This window comes from Misgurnus anguillicaudatus, chromosome 18 (genome assembly GCF_027580225.2).
Source record: "Misgurnus anguillicaudatus chromosome 18, ASM2758022v2, whole genome shotgun sequence".
Lineage (NCBI taxonomy): Eukaryota > Metazoa > Chordata > Actinopteri > Cypriniformes > Cobitidae > Misgurnus > Misgurnus anguillicaudatus.
The window spans coordinates 13,536,074-13,553,368 of NC_073354.2; the positions used below are offsets into that span (position 1 = coordinate 13,536,074).

Here is a 17,295-nt window from a genome sequence, read left to right on the forward strand (position 1 = left end):
TGTTTATTCACTTACTCTGAGTGGTTTTATCTTCAATGTGTGTGTGGTGTGTAGCGGAGGATTCTTCCACACACACGGCTATGACCCGGTTCTGGCAATGCTGTTGTTTTCTGGAGCTCTGGTTCTCCATTGCAGACAGCTGGATCTTAAACTTAGACTGGACTACCTCTGGGCTACTCAGGTGTGTGTTTGACTTTGTGCATGGGTGTGCAAATGCATATATTTTGGTTTATTAGATCCTTTCAGATGCCAGTAGAGTAGGACAGCAGAATCCCAGATTCATTTGGAGATCCCACAACATTTGCTTAGCCACTTAACTGTCACCGTTTCTCAAGAGCAAGTGTCTCCAAACCTGCTCCTGATAAGCTACCGTCCTGCAGACTTCAGTTCCAACCCAGTTCCAACACACCTGTCTGTAATTATAAAGCAACCTTGAACACCTCGATAAGATGCTTCAACTGTGTTTGATTGGGGTTGGAGCTAAAATCTGCAGGACGGTAGCTCACCATCTAACCATAACAAAATATATATCATTGAAAAGGCCTAAGACTCTAGAATAAGTTTTTTTGACCAATGTTTTACCAAAAAATGTTTGCAGGAACAGCATTTGATTAATTTATGACAAGACTGTGCATATATTTTTAAAAATGCTGTTAACTGTCACTCGTTCCACTAGCCGAACACTGAAGATTATTTCAATATTTTGCTATTAAATTCTACACATGACAAACCATATATCATTTGAAAGCTCGTTGAGTGTAGTTTTAATATTTTACCCATATTTTGCAAAAAGAATAATGTAGTAACAGTAATTTAAAAAAAAATTACTGACCCACAGGTGGGCCCCTTTGTTTTTACATATTTATTACACCTATTCTAAACATAAACAAATCTTCACAAACTAAATATCAATGTAAAGCTCTAAGAGTGTAGTGTTTAAATTTTAAAGCCATTTGATGATAGAAATTATATAGTGACAGTCATTTTGTTAAATGTCACTGACTCCATAGAAATGCATATTCATTATTATATATATTAATAACAGTTATTTCCTATTACAAATCTTTAAAAATCTTGACAAACTATATATCATTGGATAGCTTTAAAGGTGGGGTATCTCATTTGATCCAGAAACATTTTCAGTTATGCTGAATGTATATGCTGAATACATCAAAAAATGTTCATCAAATCATAGATCTCGGACCGAACGAACATTGCTATTTTTATCTCTCATCCGTAAGCGTTATTTGAATGCCAACGCGCAGCCTGTTCACGCAGACACCATACGTCATCGGCGCGTTCACGTGCGTTCACCTCCCATCTGTAAACAGAGGGAGAATGGCAAACTTTTCTGCTGAATTGACAACCTGCACAGGAGCCACAAAACGAAAGACATGTTTTATAACAACAGCAAAAACTGCCTGGATCAGCAAAAAGCAAAAACCCAAATTAACATCTGTAACTTTAATGCTTTACCACGAGATGCAAACAGCTGCAGGAGGCAAAGGGTCTGAAAGGGTCGTTGCACTATTTATTTTGGTAATGTATTCAGATATTCTACTTTGATGAAACATTGTGTTGCTTATGAAATTTGTGTTCGTTTACAGATTAGCGTAACGATATAGCTACTACGTCTACACAACCGAAAGTGTGCTTTAACTAATTCTGATGTAAACCAGTTGTTTATGTTAGTTATTTTGGTATTGTTATTCACTTTGTACTGCAAAGTTTTTTCACTGGCGAATGAGACATGAGATGTGGATGTCTGGTCTGTGCTTGTTCATGTGTTTTGGAGGAAGCGTGACTTTGGATGACGATTTGAATGGAGGGTGGGATCGGGATTTCATTGCCGGCTACCGAGATACCCTACCTTTAAGAATGTAGTGTTTGAACTAATAGTAATGCAGTGACAGTAATGTATCAATCAGTGACCAGACCAAACCAACAACACCTAGTGGCCATTGTTGCTGGTAAATCTTCTAAAAGTGTCACAAAACCCTGTAATTTTATTTTAAAATTTGAATCAAAACCAGTTTTTATTTTTTAGCATGTTTGACATGTAACATTTTCATTTTCATAAAAATTTAATACAAAGTATATTTATAGTTATTTGTATTTATTAAAATAAATTTAAACTGCTATAACTTTTTTTATTTAATATATACAACTTTAAAGTGTCTTATATAAAGCCTTTTATTTTGAATAGCCTCTAGATGTCATAGCAATGATAGTCTCTAGGTATTCACAAGACATGTCAAGCAGTTATTCAAGATATTAAACCAGCATCTAACCAAATTCAAGGTTATTTTGGCTAGAAGTGGGTTACCGAACTACATCAGGTCTATAGTTAACCTATACAGTAAAATGACGTCTATTGGTTGCTGGGTAGACACAATAGTTTAAATCCACAAATCAAAGAAATGTATTTGGGCCACACATAAACATCAACGGCAGAGCATCAGAAGTCGTTTCAGTAGTAGCAGTGCCCTCTAGTGGATATATTTTTCAAATGATTCCGAATACAGTATAAAAATACCAAACTCTCTCTAAACTCTAAATGTAAATCTTCAAAAAAAAAAAAAAAAAAAGTTTCTGACTGCCATATTTTACCAATTTTATTTCTCTCTATGTGTGTTCAGGCTGAAGAGGAGAGAGATGACATGGAGAGGGTGAAGTTGGACAATAAGAGGATTTTGTTCAACCTTCTGCCTGCTCACGTAGCTCAACACTTCCTGCAGTCTAACCCACGCAACATGGTCAGATTTCATTCTGGGAATAACCTTGAGTGGGCTTAAAGATGACATGAAACACCATTTGCAAAGCCGCAAAGTAAAACAGTATCTTTTTGAGAAGTAATGCAAAGCAAAGCTTGATTTTATTCAGCGAAGCTAGATTGTTTGGTGGGCTGGCTGGATATTTTTTGGATAATATTTTTTCCCTACTCACATACATCCACAGAAAATAAAAGGCATATCATGTGCAAAGAAAGTCATTACATTTTGGTGAAAGATTTAATTTAAAATAATGTGCACTTATGAATATACTGTACATAATTATACTAGCCAATTTGTCTGTAATTCCCAGTGTCACCACTTCATGGCAATGTTGTTGTAAGCCAACTGTAAATTAGGTAAGAGGTCAGTACAGTAGCTTTGATGATACTGTATGTTTTGATGATGTGAATGAGATAACATTGTGTGTAGTGTAAACGCACAGCCTCGCTGTCTCTTTCGCTTTTGTGATCGCATTGCCAAGCTGCATTGTGAGATCTCGGATACGATGAATGCGATTACACTCAGAGTTCCCAGTTTATGTGTTTTATCTTCGCTGCATGTTTAACACATGCTGCTCGCCTCTTTTCCTGCCCAAGATCCTTCTCGGGAATTGATGTAATCAGACATCCTGAATTTTGTGCTCTTCTAAGCGTTGCATTATTTTGTAAACAGTGGCACGGGGAAGGGAAAATCTAGACAAAAGTTCACAAAACGCAAACTTCAGTGGAATTTTTTTCCCTTTGCTTTTTTTTACAAAGACATGGTTTTTTTACAGTATTGCCATAATTTGTATCGTCTCATGGCCTACTTTTCAAACAATCACAAACTTTATAATCATTTTTAAATGTAATCAGATCCATTTATTCATTTACTTGTACTGTGCATTTGTTGTGCATGAGACCAAATAGCGTTTCACACTAATGTATCATTTTAAATGTAACAACTGTCTGGATCTGTGGTATCATCCCCTTAGGGTCTCATTGCTTTTTTTCTCCTGCTCTTTCATTGTTCCAGGATCTGTATTATCAGTCTTACTCTCAGGTGGGCGTCCTGTTCGCCTCCATCCCGAACTTTAATGACTTCTACATTGAACTGGATGGAAACAACATGGGTGTGGAATGCCTCAGGCTGCTCAACGAAATCATCGCCGACTTTGATGCGGTGAGAATGCCCGGGAAATGTACTGTATGTTTTGGCTAAGTGTGCGTGTTACCTTAATCCCACTGTAGGCTTTATTTATTTCTCTATCATTTCTCTCAATGCAGCTGATGGATAAGGAATGTTACAGAGACATTGAGAAGATCAAAACTATCGGCAGCACTTACATGGCTGCAGTAGGACTCGTTCCAGCTACAGAATCCAAGGTATTAAGAAGCTCTTTGCCATGAAGACTCGTATGTGCCGCATTCAGAAGCTTAGGCAGGGACTATTTCAGTTGAATGAATAAAGCTAACTTCTCATTAGAAGTGTAATCAAAAGTTGTCTAAAGGAAAAAATATGTAAATTCATAAAGAAACTATCTTCCAGACACTTCCTTACACTTTTATCCAGTGCAAAAATTGACAAAAATTGGTCCCTACCCTATTAAAAAGTACACCTTTGTACCCAAAGAGTTTATAATAGTACCTCAGAGGGACATATTGGTACCAAATGTATACATATCTGTACCTAAATAGCACATATTAGGACCGCTAGGGCCCATTTTTTCTGACAGTGAAAACTGAAGAGTCTGCAACGTCTTCGAAAGCAATACTAATAGCCAGCAAACACCCTATGTTCAGACTCCTTATGTAATATTTTAGTGCAGTAAGGTGACATAATTGCATGCGGTTAAAGTCCCCCTATGGCGGAAATCAAGTTTATATTATTTTTTAATGTCTGTGTGGTGTTTTTAATATGCTTTAAGACAAACCATGTGCAAATTTATCGTTTAACACTGTTGCTGATTATTTTTCCATAAAATTGGAGTCTCATTCCCACGGTTTGAAATCGCCTTGGTTTCCTACATCACAAACATGTAACAAATCACATCAACACAGTTAAACAGGTGGATAGTTGGAGCCATAGATATTTACATACAGTATATATGAAGAGTTTGGTTCCAAAACGCGAAAAACGCCATTTAAAAAAAAATGAGTTAGCGCCAAAATTAGTATTGTATCAGATCAGTATTAAAAAGTAAATTCTTCATTTTACGCAAAATCCGATATCCACCATGTTCTGTCATCTTTTCTCCTTTTTTTCCAATCCGTGACAAGCGCCAGTCCAATAAATCCCCTTAACCAATCACAGCGCACCATTCCATGCATTGTACACAATAATGGTGGCGCTTTGAATACACACGCGATCCTAGTTTTCCTCATCTACTTTGTACTTCGTGATGAACAAACAAACAAAACAAAAAATACTTTTGATGGCATTGATAAATCTGTGTTGGTTTTCTGTGGCGGGGAAGAAACGTAAGCCATCAAATTCGAATAATTTACGCGAGAGGCACTCGGCGAAGGCAAATGCCGGCTGTTGTTTGTTCTCACACGACAGCATTAAGCTTCTGTCATGCTAACACATTGACCCCAGGGGATCTTATGAAGAACTTTCCATTATTTTACTCAAAGTCAACGAAAATCGAGCAGGACCAAAACATTCAACAGTTAATCGCTGTCAAAAAAGATCAGCGTCGACGTCCCATGTATAACAGTAGCAATGACAGTGTTCTTAATATGACAAAGTAAGTGTTTTGATTAATGCCATTCATGTTTATTTTTTGAATCAATGTACTAGTAGTCAACTAAATGAATATAACATGGCAAAGATGAATGCACATTTATGTATTGATTCAATAGATTTATGGCATTTTGAAAAAACAAACAACTCATGGATTTATTGAATTTTGCAGAAAAAATAATCAATTTTTATAATAAAATTTTGAAAATCAAATTATGGATTTGAATTTTTTAATTATTATAACCTTAAGATGCTATGTGAAAGTTTGTAATAGAAAATAGTGGCTTATATCTTGTCACTTTCTTGGTATAGAGAACACATTTTTACTCAAGGACTAATTTTTACACAAGATGTAATTGTGCATCGAAACGTTAGCCATTGTTGTGCACCTTTATTAAATTATTTTTAAATAGACATCTGTGCTGCACCGGCGATTCCTTTTTGTTTACATTTTTACCCAAATTAGTCAAAATTGATTTATTGATTTTTGGAACCAAACTCTTCATATCTATGGTCCGAGGGGTCCAAAAGAGTATTTTAGGGGACTAATTTGCATAATCATAGGCTCCTATACGGACTACCGGCACATCCTGGAACTTGACTGTAAATTTCGTCACCGCCCCTTTTTGGGGGAAAATAAACCAGACCTTCTATAGACTTCCATTCAAAATAGCGGAACAAAGCAACGTTTTTACACAGCCGGCAGGCGTAAATAACTTATGAAATCACTCAGATTAAACATGTTGAGTAATTATCTGTCCACCCTGCCTGTCATAGAGTGCGAAAGATACATTAACACATTTAATTTGGTCAATATAAAAACATGTCCCTTTCATTCTCACAGCGTCAAATTTGTGTAACGCTATGATTGCTGGACAATCACTAAGGCTAGTGCAGAAAAAGTGCACTCATTACTCTAAATATAAAGACATAATATATAAATACGAAGTAACTTTCAAATACGAAGTAAAATCATTCACTTGCTTCCCCGTTGACTCGATGAGGTACGAGTAAATGTCCAGGTAAGACAGGCTCTGGCCAATAGGGAGTGTTGTTACACAAATTTGACGCTCTGAGAATGAGACATGTTTTTATATTGACCAAATTAAATGTGTTAATGTATCTTTCGCACTCTATGGCAGGCAGGGTGGACAGATAATTACTCAACATGTTTAATCTGAGTGATTTCATAAGTTATTTACGCCTGCCGGCTGTGTACGAGCTTGCTTTGTTCCGCTATTTTGAATGGAAGTCAATGGAAGGTCTAGTCTGATTTCCCCCCAAAGTGGGCGTAAACCTGTTCAGAGACATTCTATGACGTTGCGCCGGTTGTGCGTATACTAAATGAGGCAAGGGTAAAAAGAGTTACATTCAAGCTGTTTTAAAGCATGAAGAAATTATGGTCACAGATAAAACATTTATTATAAAGGGATATTATGGAATCCAAAAAGTCACCCCAAACTCATGTGATATTCTTTCTTGCCTAACACACAAAGGAGATGTTTTGAACAATGGTCAAGTTTCTTGCTTCTATATCAGTGTATTGTCACCGGGGGCTGTTGAGGCTCAAAAAGCACAATACAAGTGATATACAACCAGTCTTTTGAAGCCATATGATTGTGTTAAAAACAGGTCTAAATTTGCACTCTCATATTATGACCCACATTATTTCATTATACATCATCAGCGTTTTAGTATCTTGCCGCTGTCGCTCTGTTGGCCTGCTTACTAATGTTGCCAAGTCAACAGCTTTCGGCAGGTTGCTTTTTTCTGCAGGTTAAAGGATTTCTTTCATTAGTTATTGAGATTTAGGCTGTGAATGGTCATCGTAATGGTTTTGGGGTACTTGTTCATTGGGCTAGTTAGGTGGATCTGGCAACCCTGCTGTTTACTAAGAAACATTAGCTTAGGATTTTGTAAACTCTCGCTTTAATTATAATCATCTTTATAATCTACTTATTTTGGTGTGTAAAGCTTAGGTACTTTTCATGATATTGACAGCCCCTGGTCATTGTGTGCTATTGTGTGTACAGAAAAGAAAGTCACATGGGTTTGGAGCAACATGAATATTTTAACTTTGTTTATCTTCTTGTCCGTCAACCTTTAGTTAAATATGACAGTATAAAGTATATAGTACACAAATATCACTCATCATTTGTTTATTATCATTAAAGTGGTAATGAGTGAATAATTTGTCCTTCTGTTAACACCTGCATAGGTAAAGAAGTCCATCTTGGCACACCTGTCCACAGTGGCTGATTTCGCCATCGAAATGTTTGATGTTTTGGATGCGATCAATTACCAGTCGTACAATGATTTCGTTCTTCGTGTCGGTGAGTAAACTTGTTAGAGGAAGATCATGTGTTTGACGTGTTATGTGTGTATTTGTATAGGTGAGTGTGCGCGTGTGAGCTTGTGTACAAGCGGAGGAAAGGCGTCAGAGTGTAAGTGGGCACATTGTGCCGGACATCCTATGTCCGCAAGTTCTATAGGATGTCCTGAAACTGACGTATTGTGCAGTGTCAGACTCTGTATCAGATACGCACGGGTACACACAAACAAGGTTCATGAAACGCATTGACCATGCGCATAACAAGGGGATATGACCTATTTACCTTTTGTACAAATGTCTTATTTTGCAGAGGTCATGAGTGAAATATTATGAATTATTTGTGACCCTGGATATAAGTAGCACGGGTATATTTGTAGCAATAGCCAAAAAAATACACTGCAAAATAATCGTTTTTTGCCAAAAATCATTAGGATATGAAGATATTTTGTAAATTTCGTACCATACATACTGTATATAAAAAAATTATTAACATTAGTGATATGTGTTCTCAATATTTATATTTTTTGTACCCTCAGATTTGATGTTTTAAAATAGTTGTATCTCAAATATTGTCCTATCCTAACAAACCATACATTGGAACAACAATGGAAAGCTTGTTTATTCAGATTTCAGATAATATACAAATCAAAATTTTTTTCAAATTGCCCTTATGGATGGTTTTGTGATATGGATAACATTTTAATCTTTTTCTTTTGAAATGATTTTTTTCTGGTGATGTAATAAAAAAGCTCTGGGTCGTTGCTAGGGTGTTTTGTGTGGTTGTTAGGGTGCTGCTAGATGGTGTCAGGGTCTTCTGTTTTGTTGCTTGAATTATCATAACAGTCTGTAGGTACGTTTATGCGACAACTATGTATGAAAAATGAAAGTTTTCTTTGCAGTTTTGGGTACAGATGCCAGCTTTGTCAAAATGATCCCCGTTCACACAGATCCATCTCAACTACCAAAAACCCTAAATTATGCATGCCAGGCCAGTAGTTGGCGATGTCCCACGATGTTTGAACACAATACAGTACACATGCACATCACCATTTTCACAAATTCACACTTTTGTAGTTTACACAGATATAATATTGGTATCATTTTAAAATATTTGTGCTTTCAGGCCTCCATAATGCTGTTGTTTTGTAAAATGAACAGCCAAGATACATCAACACATTTCTGTTTTTAGTTGAAAGCAGTGTCATGTAAATAGACCCTATATCATAAACAGTGCATAGGATTTTTACAACATGATCTCACGGCAAGTCGTGTTATAGTCACGAAAAATTTGATTAATTTATTTATGTCCATGGCACGAAATTCAGCTTTTTTGTGCCTTAAGCACGAATGTCTTTTTCATGTCACTCAGCACGAACTTCTATAAATAGTTTTTCGTGTCTGTGGCACGACTTTCTTTTTTGTGTTATTTTTTATGTATTGTTTTCTCATTTTTCCCTATTTTTAAATCGTTGTAGCGAGTTTGGGTTAGGATGTCTAAAAATGTAACAGAAAGTGATTCTACCAAACCCCAAGCGACAATGTTAAAGGAACAGTATGTAAGAAATTTATATCAATTAATCATAAAATGGTTCTGATATGTCACTAGACATTAAGAAACCATTTTCATTTCAAATACTTATATCACTGACAACAGTGGTCCGGCCAGGATATTGTCATTTAAAAACTGGAGTTGCAGCCCTCAACTGATGTTTATGTTGTTATGTTGTGTATTGGCCACCAGTTGTGTGATTGCAGTACCAGTTTTAGCCACAAGTTTTGTGATTGCAGTACCAGTTTTGGCCACAATCCTACATACTGTTTCTTTAAGCAAAAAAATGAAAAAACAATGAGAAAACAATACATAAAATGACATGAAAAAGAAAGTCGTGCAATGTACACTAAAAACTATTTATAAAAATTTGTGTGACACGAAATAGACATTCGTGCTCAAGGCATGAATAAAAGCTGAATTTCGTTCCATGGACACAAATAAATTTGCGTGACTATAGACGGATTCAGCAGTAACAACATAAACTTTCACACGTAAGTTCCGGTAAACTCCGCTAAGAATCAATAACAACAAAGTCATTTTAAAGTAGTTTATTTCTGATAACAAGCTAAATAAACAACACGTGGATTACATAGGAATTGTTATTATGGATGAGGTATTTGTTCAAGAGTTCCGTTTAGCAACTAGTCAGACCATTAAACAAACAGAGGCCGGAAGAAAATTTCTGACCAGACCCGTACTCGCGTCATCGCACGTGCGTCCGATGAAACGGTCTATAACACGACTTTCCTTGAGATCAGTCTGGATTTTTCATGTTTTAGCAATGTTGAAAGAAATATGTTGTCATTCGTTAATAATTCAACATTTTCTCACATGGAAATATGTGTTATATAAGTTAAGTGTGTTATAATTGAAGTTTACTGCTACTGGGCATGTGAAATGTATTTGTTGATTCATTGGTTAGGTATTAATGTGGGTCCAGTGGTTGCTGGAGTGATTGGAGCTCGCAGACCTCAGTACGACATCTGGGGAAACACAGTGAATGTTGCAAGCAGAATGGACAGCACTGGAGTTCAGGGCAAGATACAGGTACAACAAACCACAATTTTTTTTAAACTGCGGGTATCTATATGAACCAGAACTATTAAAACTAACAAAGATTTTTTTTAAACTATTTTTTTTTCTAAAAACATGGTCTGTGTTGGCCTGACGAAGTTCAGTGTTTTGTTGTTGTATCTCAATATACATGATTCAGTCTATGTTAAACTTGACATGTTTGATAAGTCTCGGACTGGAGACATCTACAGTGCCTTTCACATGTATTGGGACAATAAATGCTCTGGTTGCATGCTGTGGAGTCAATATATGTCTGAAAACTAAGGTTAATATGAGAGAAAAGTACAGAATGTCACGTTTAACATATATAATTTATCAAGTCAATGAGGCCACATTTTAATTTAATCATATTGAGATCCTTGGCTCACAAGTGTGTAATGATGCATTATTCTGTACTTTTGCCTCACATTAATCTTACAAATTTCTTGTCTCCACAGCAAACAAAGCAGTTTTGTCTTTACTGTCCCAATACTTATGAAGGGGAATGTACATGCCAATAATCGATTAAAGTCATAGCACCACCTACCGGAAACAGAAATGACATGTTTACACTTAGTGGAATGCTCAAAAGTACATAAGCGCCACTTCAAAGTGCACAAGGATGCGGTTTGTGACTTTTGGTACTTTTAAATAGCTTTTTATGTAACAATTTGTATTAGCTTTATCCGATATGGAAAGGAAAATTTAGTTTACAATTACAAAAATGACTGCATTAATTCTGCGTTCGCAGGTGACAGAGGATGTCTTCCGTCTACTCAGCGGTCATTATCACTTCCAGTGTCGTGGGCAGGTCAGCGTAAAGGGCAAAGGTCAGATGCTCACCTATTTTCTGGAGGGCCGAGACTCGCCAAGCACACAGCTCACGCAAGCCCAGCGCCTGGAGGCCGGGTCGAGCCCCTGCATCCGGACCAAGCTGGGATCCGCGCCCACTGTCAGCACTTACGGAGTTAAAAGTCAAACCCTGGGGCACGTTGGCACAACTTCAAACAACAGCATTCTTTATCTGCCCTCCGTATCTGTCGACGTGGAGATGGAGGTGTGATCGCCACGGAGATAAGTTTTATGCTTACCGATACATTAGTAAATCAGAGGCACAGAGAGGGATTGAATCAAGGAAGATTATGGAAAAATAGGAATTTGGAGGAGTCTTGGATTCAAAAGAGGAGAAAGAGGATGAGGTCTCTGTCTTTGCACTGGTAAAGTAAGGAGAGAAAAAAACTCAAATGTGCCATAAAGAGACCCCCACGCAAGTACAATATAAGCATGTATGTATTTCTGTGTGCGCATGTATGCGTTTCAATGAGTCTTCCCCAGACCAATAGGATATCAGGGTCTCCAACACCGGAGCATGCGCATCCACTGCGAGGCAGCTTCACACCAGCCGAGGAGACACATAGCGTATTTATGAGTGTGTGATATCTTGCATCTGAAAATGTCAAGCGATGCCACGGCAATGAATATTTTACACACGTGTGCAGTGACGACCAAACATGTAGATTTCAAACAGCGCTGTATTTTGTACGAGAGTTTGCATTTTGCGAGTCAGAGCAGATGTTTATGAGATCAAGAAACGGTAAACATTAGCACATTAGAACGTTGGGTTGGGTTTTACGAAAACGAAACAAATTCCTCATATTGAGATTTCTTTCGAATAAATTGTTTACATTGTTTCCAAAACCGTACAAAAATGGAAGCTCTTCGACTTTATTTGGCATTCATCTGCGGTTGATGCCGTCCATGAGAGAGATTGCCAAAAATACTAAACATTTACACCAGACTGAATCCGAGACCTAAACGGTTTATTATTAAAGAAAAACACGGTCTGTTTTTGTAATCATTTACAGAAAGTCAGTAAAGTCTGTGACGTGAGTAAATGTTTATCTATGCGTGGGTCGAATCAGCAAAGTTTTCCTGTAGATGATGTGTGTACGCACTGGTGCTCGGAGAAAACATCTGTATTCACTTGCTACTGCCCTTTGACTTCCGGGGTATCCCATTCACTAATAATAACATGATGAATAATAAACCTACACAAAATAATCTTACATTACAGGGTTTAATAAACTGTCAGGAATGCAAAATATTGATAGAAACACAAGCCAGCACAATCATAAAGCTGAGTGACAGTCCAGGATTTTAATATTAAAGTTAAATAAAAAATAACTTGCTTCCGGTATGTGATAAAATTCCTGGATAAGGAACCAATAGCTGGGAATTGTTCTCTCTTCCAAATATTTTGTCAGTGGTTTCTAAGTGGCGCTTAGCTTTCCAAATCTCCTATTAACGGAAACATCTCTCGCTGGGCATGCAACGATCTTTAACACGCAAATTGAACATGCATGATATTTTAGTGCTGGGTGTGTCATGTGCGATGTAGGTCTTAGGTTCGGCTGTCTGAACATCTGGATTATTTCGGAGCATGCAAATGTCTCATATAGCTCGAACCTTCATTTTGGATTTCATACAAATAAAATAATATAAGTTTTACTTTTTTAATTCACTTTGTGTGCTATTACTGTATCTTTAATAGATTTCCCATGATGCCTATATAGGGAACAAAGTTTGGCTTTCAAGCATGCCGTTCTGCATGTCCCTTTCAGCATGCCGTGATTCTGTCATGTCCGCTCTATTTAATAACTGATTTGTGTTTCTGATGCATGCATGCCTGCCGCAAAAACAGAATCAAGGGTGAAAGTGTCGAAGAAATGTTGCGAAACATGCTTTAGTAGCACTGCATGAGCCCGGAACATAATGGCCTTGACGTAACCGAGCATCATTTTTGAATCGTTATCTTTACTGATGGCTTATACGCTTACCTGTTCCATGCACAGTGCTGTGAGACTATAGGGAAAAGCTTTTTGGGAGTTTTGTAGCATTGGCGCCTTTGTCAAGCTCTTAAAGTGACTGCCTTTTTATCCAGGGTCTGATAGAGAACGTCTATTTAAATACGTGCCAACACATGGTTACCAACATATCAAACTGTATTCTTTTATAGGACAACTTTTGTGTGCACTCGGTTTACTTTCAAACTTCCCAATTATTGACAAACGGGCTACCCCACTTTCTTTTTATTTATTTATTTACTTTTATTTAACCAGGAAAATAAATGCATATTCAGTATTCAGGAATGCTCTGTTAAGCTTCATTTACAACATAAACAAAATGATAAAGGTTTGACACATTTATGTAAACTGAGAAATTGCTCATCTGTATTTAGTTTTTTATTTTGATAATTATGAATGCCAAATGCCAAACCGCTTATTGCATCACTGAATATTTTTAGTTTTATGATCCAACAAATGTAGCCAAAACAGCTAAATGGTTCTCTTTGATATGGCTTAATATGATCTATTTTGACTACGGTGGCCTAACTTACTGCTGTTATGAACATTTAATGATGTATTGACTTTAATAATGCATAAAGTGTGCACAGTAAAATCCTAGAATAGATTTTCATGTCGATTAGATATTTTCATATTTGATACGGGTCAAAATTATTGTACGTATTAAATATATTGTAGAGTAAACGAAAAGAGTATTTTATTGATGATTTGTAATATTTGTGCTATTTTTGGGGTTGCAATGTATTTATTGCGATGGTTCTATATGTGAATGTAAATTTCATATTGAGATCTTTTATACTCGTGTTTGCACTGTTCGAGAATAAAATAACAATGAGAGATGAGGTCGGGTGTTTCTGTGGTGTTTGCGTGGGTTTGTGTTTTTGTGGTTAAAGACTCGACCTTGGACGACAATCTGTGGACTGTGTGATTGAGTGAATGACCGGTGAGTTACATAAGTGGAGAAAAACAACAACTAGGGCAAACCAGGAAAGGTTTGTTCATGTGAACTCTATACGGAAATGCTGCTTTTGATTAATGATGGGAAATAAACTGCGTTTTAATGTTTTAGCAGCACCTCAACCCCACCATCCGTAAACACTTGCATGTCTCAGTGTGTTAATGCATTCGGTGGTTCACACATTCAGCATTTCCATCACGCTCTCGGTATCCCTGTGTTAAGTGGAATCGGATGAGACTGGAAAACCAGTTTCCTAATCCTCAAGAGCCAGTGCCTTCCTGCCTGGGTATTCGTCTATGTGTATGTAGGGTTGTGCGTAATAAACAGCAGTGTTTCCAAACATTGAGGCTTTAGGAACAACCGTAAATCCGGCCTATTGTCCCTGTTTCTTTTCTACATGTTTGCTCGGTTTTCCGACCAACAGCGGCATTTTCCCACATCCAGGATGTGCCAGTTCTGAAGCATTTTGGAGAAGAGAGAGGAACAAAGGAGTCTTATCGGGCTGGCATGTGCAAGCGGCAAACAGACAGGATGTGACACGTCCTACCACCGGAAGCTTCTTTTAAAACATGAGTTGATAGTTATGTGTGAAACAACATGTGTCACATTGGGGCACAGTGTCAGGTTGAATGGATCTTTCAGCCAGATACAAGGACTTTCTCTGGCATACTTGCAAACTTGCACACCCTTATAATTTGTATGGCTTTTTATACAACCTAAATGAATAAAATGCTGGGTTATTTTCAACCCAGCGCTGGGTCAAAAAGGAACAAATGCAACCCATTTGGTTGTTATTTAACCTATGCTGCGTCAAATATAAACATTTTCTGGGTTTAATTAACCCAACTGCTGGTTTTGTCCCGTTCTAACCCAAAACGCTGGGTTGAAAATTTTATATGTTCCATGAAAAAGCAAATCTTAGGCCTAATGTTCATGTTGCTATAGTTTTCATGCAATGGGAATGCAGGGTATGCACGTGCAAATGGGCCCGGGCCAATAGGGGGCCCGGCCCTGGGCCCGCCCCAGCTTTAAAAAAAAAAATTCAATTTAATTTTTATTTGTGGCCGCAATAAATATAATTTTGTAAGCATATCATGTGTAGTGATACCTTATTTCTCTGTAATGTCTAATTTCTCCGTCATTTCTTGTTTACGTTTAATTTTTATTTTTTTGCACTCCGTGGCTGCCGTAGACTTCTACGCCATCATTTTTTTACATGACGCATCGCCGCGCAGAAAAAAAAGAAAACACAGTGTAAGAGGTTATTATAGCGGCTATCTACATGAACATTAAGAATGGACAAATATAAACATAAAAGTGGGGCCTTAAAGAGAAAAGAGAAGGCGGAGAAGTTAGTCACGAGTCAAAAACTACCCAAAACATTTAGTTTTCTTTATTTAAATCTACCCTTTAAAGTAAAAAAGTAAAGTAAAAATATTTGACTACCTTGTTAAAAGTATATGTTGTTAACAGACCTGCGCGCCACAGTTAACAGTGCCAACGGGCAAGGTTGGGGGGGCTTTGGCTTAAGGGGGCCCGTAATTTTTTTTGCATATGGGCCCGGGACTGACTTGCTACGCCACTGAATATGTGGTACATTCAAGATTGTCTTGTCTTCTTGTCAGAAAAGACCATAAAACTAGTGCGTCTACATAAACTATGCTTACTGTGTTGTAATGTTGCCTTTTTTGACAAAATGGTAAACTTTGTCTCATTTGTATGTCACTTTGGATCAAAGCATCTGCAAAATGAATAAACGTAAATACACTGAAAAAAAACTTCTGGACATTAGTTGCACATGATTAAATTTGGTTTCTTTAAATGAAATTAACATAAATTTCATTTCATTTCATTTTAAGGAAACTTGATTAAATAATGTTGGACTGGTGTGCATGATTAAATTACATAGGTCCAACCATTTAAAAAAAAAGGTTTTTAAGAAACTTAATTTAATCATGTGCAAACAGATATTTCCTTCAGTGTATAAATGTACACTGTAAAAAGTTGAAGTTAAAACTTAACCAGCTTCATCAAAATTAGAAGTCACTTATGTGAAAATGTAGGGTGAAAAAATTACTTCAATTGGTAACGCCTTAAAATATTTAAACATTCTGAAATGAAAAGGTAAAGTCTGTCATATTAATGGTTGTGTAAGGATTGTGTAATTGACTGGCAACTCAAACAGCAGGAATCCACACCCGAAAGCAGATAACAGGTGTAAAATGTTTCGTCTGTGCGCTCTGAGGAGATTATACACGAAAATGGTTAACTACAGTGGCTTTACATTTTTCTTACTGATATTTAGCTTCAGTTTATCAGGAAGTGACGATTTAGCTCTCTTCAACTGGATGGAAACGCTGATTTATTTGCAGATGTTTTTAAGGGGACATTTCACAAGACTTTTTAAGATAAAATAAATCTTTGGTGTCCCCAGAGTACATATGTGAGGTTTTAGCTTAAAATATATAGATAATTTATTATATTTATTATTTATAAATTGCTACTTTGTAGGTGTGAGCAAAAATTTGGCATTTTTGGGTGTGTCCTTTAAAATGCAAATGAGCTGATGAAATGCAAACACTTATTGCTATAATGATGGTTTGTTGAAGTTAAAACTCAATTGTGCTGTCAATTATTTTCCCTCTCTACACTAAATGGCAGTGCCGTGGTTGGATAGTTGTAGATTAAGGGGGTGGTATTATTATAATAAGATCCCCTTCTGACATCACAAGCGAAGCCAAATTTCAGTGACCTATTTTTTCACACGCTTGTAGAGAATGGTTTACCAAAACAAAGTTACTGGGTTGATCTTTTTCACATTTTCTAGGTTGATACAAGTGCTGGGGACCCAATTATAGCACTTAAACAAGGTCCCTTTAAATGTGATATTTAAATTTTGCACATAAGTTTAATCATTGTTGTGCCTGAACGAGTTCTTATATGTTGGGGAACGTGAACTGAACGTACTGTATTACTGCCTGATGAACGTTACCGTGAACTCGTTCATTCTGGTGCTTGTAAACGGTACGCTCTCTCAG

The 17,295-nt window shown here is 36.9% G+C and overlaps 1 protein-coding gene across 1 annotated transcript in view; it reads left to right on the plus strand.

Annotated features, from left to right (window-relative positions):
- Positions 1-14,141, plus strand: part of adcy1a (adenylate cyclase 1a) — a 61,351-nt gene extending 47,210 nt beyond the window's left edge. Inside the window, exons 14-20 of the mRNA XM_055185933.2 lie at positions 55-181; positions 2,640-2,756; positions 3,789-3,935; positions 4,040-4,138; positions 7,717-7,831; positions 10,305-10,429; positions 11,187-14,141. Of these exons, the coding sequence (XP_055041908.1) occupies positions 55-181; positions 2,640-2,756; positions 3,789-3,935; positions 4,040-4,138; positions 7,717-7,831; positions 10,305-10,429; positions 11,187-11,498 (1,042 nt within the window). The 3' untranslated portion in view covers positions 11,499-14,141. The remainder of the gene's footprint in view (positions 1-54; positions 182-2,639; positions 2,757-3,788; positions 3,936-4,039; positions 4,139-7,716; positions 7,832-10,304; positions 10,430-11,186) is intronic.
- Positions 14,142-17,295: the final 3,154 nt, after the last annotated feature.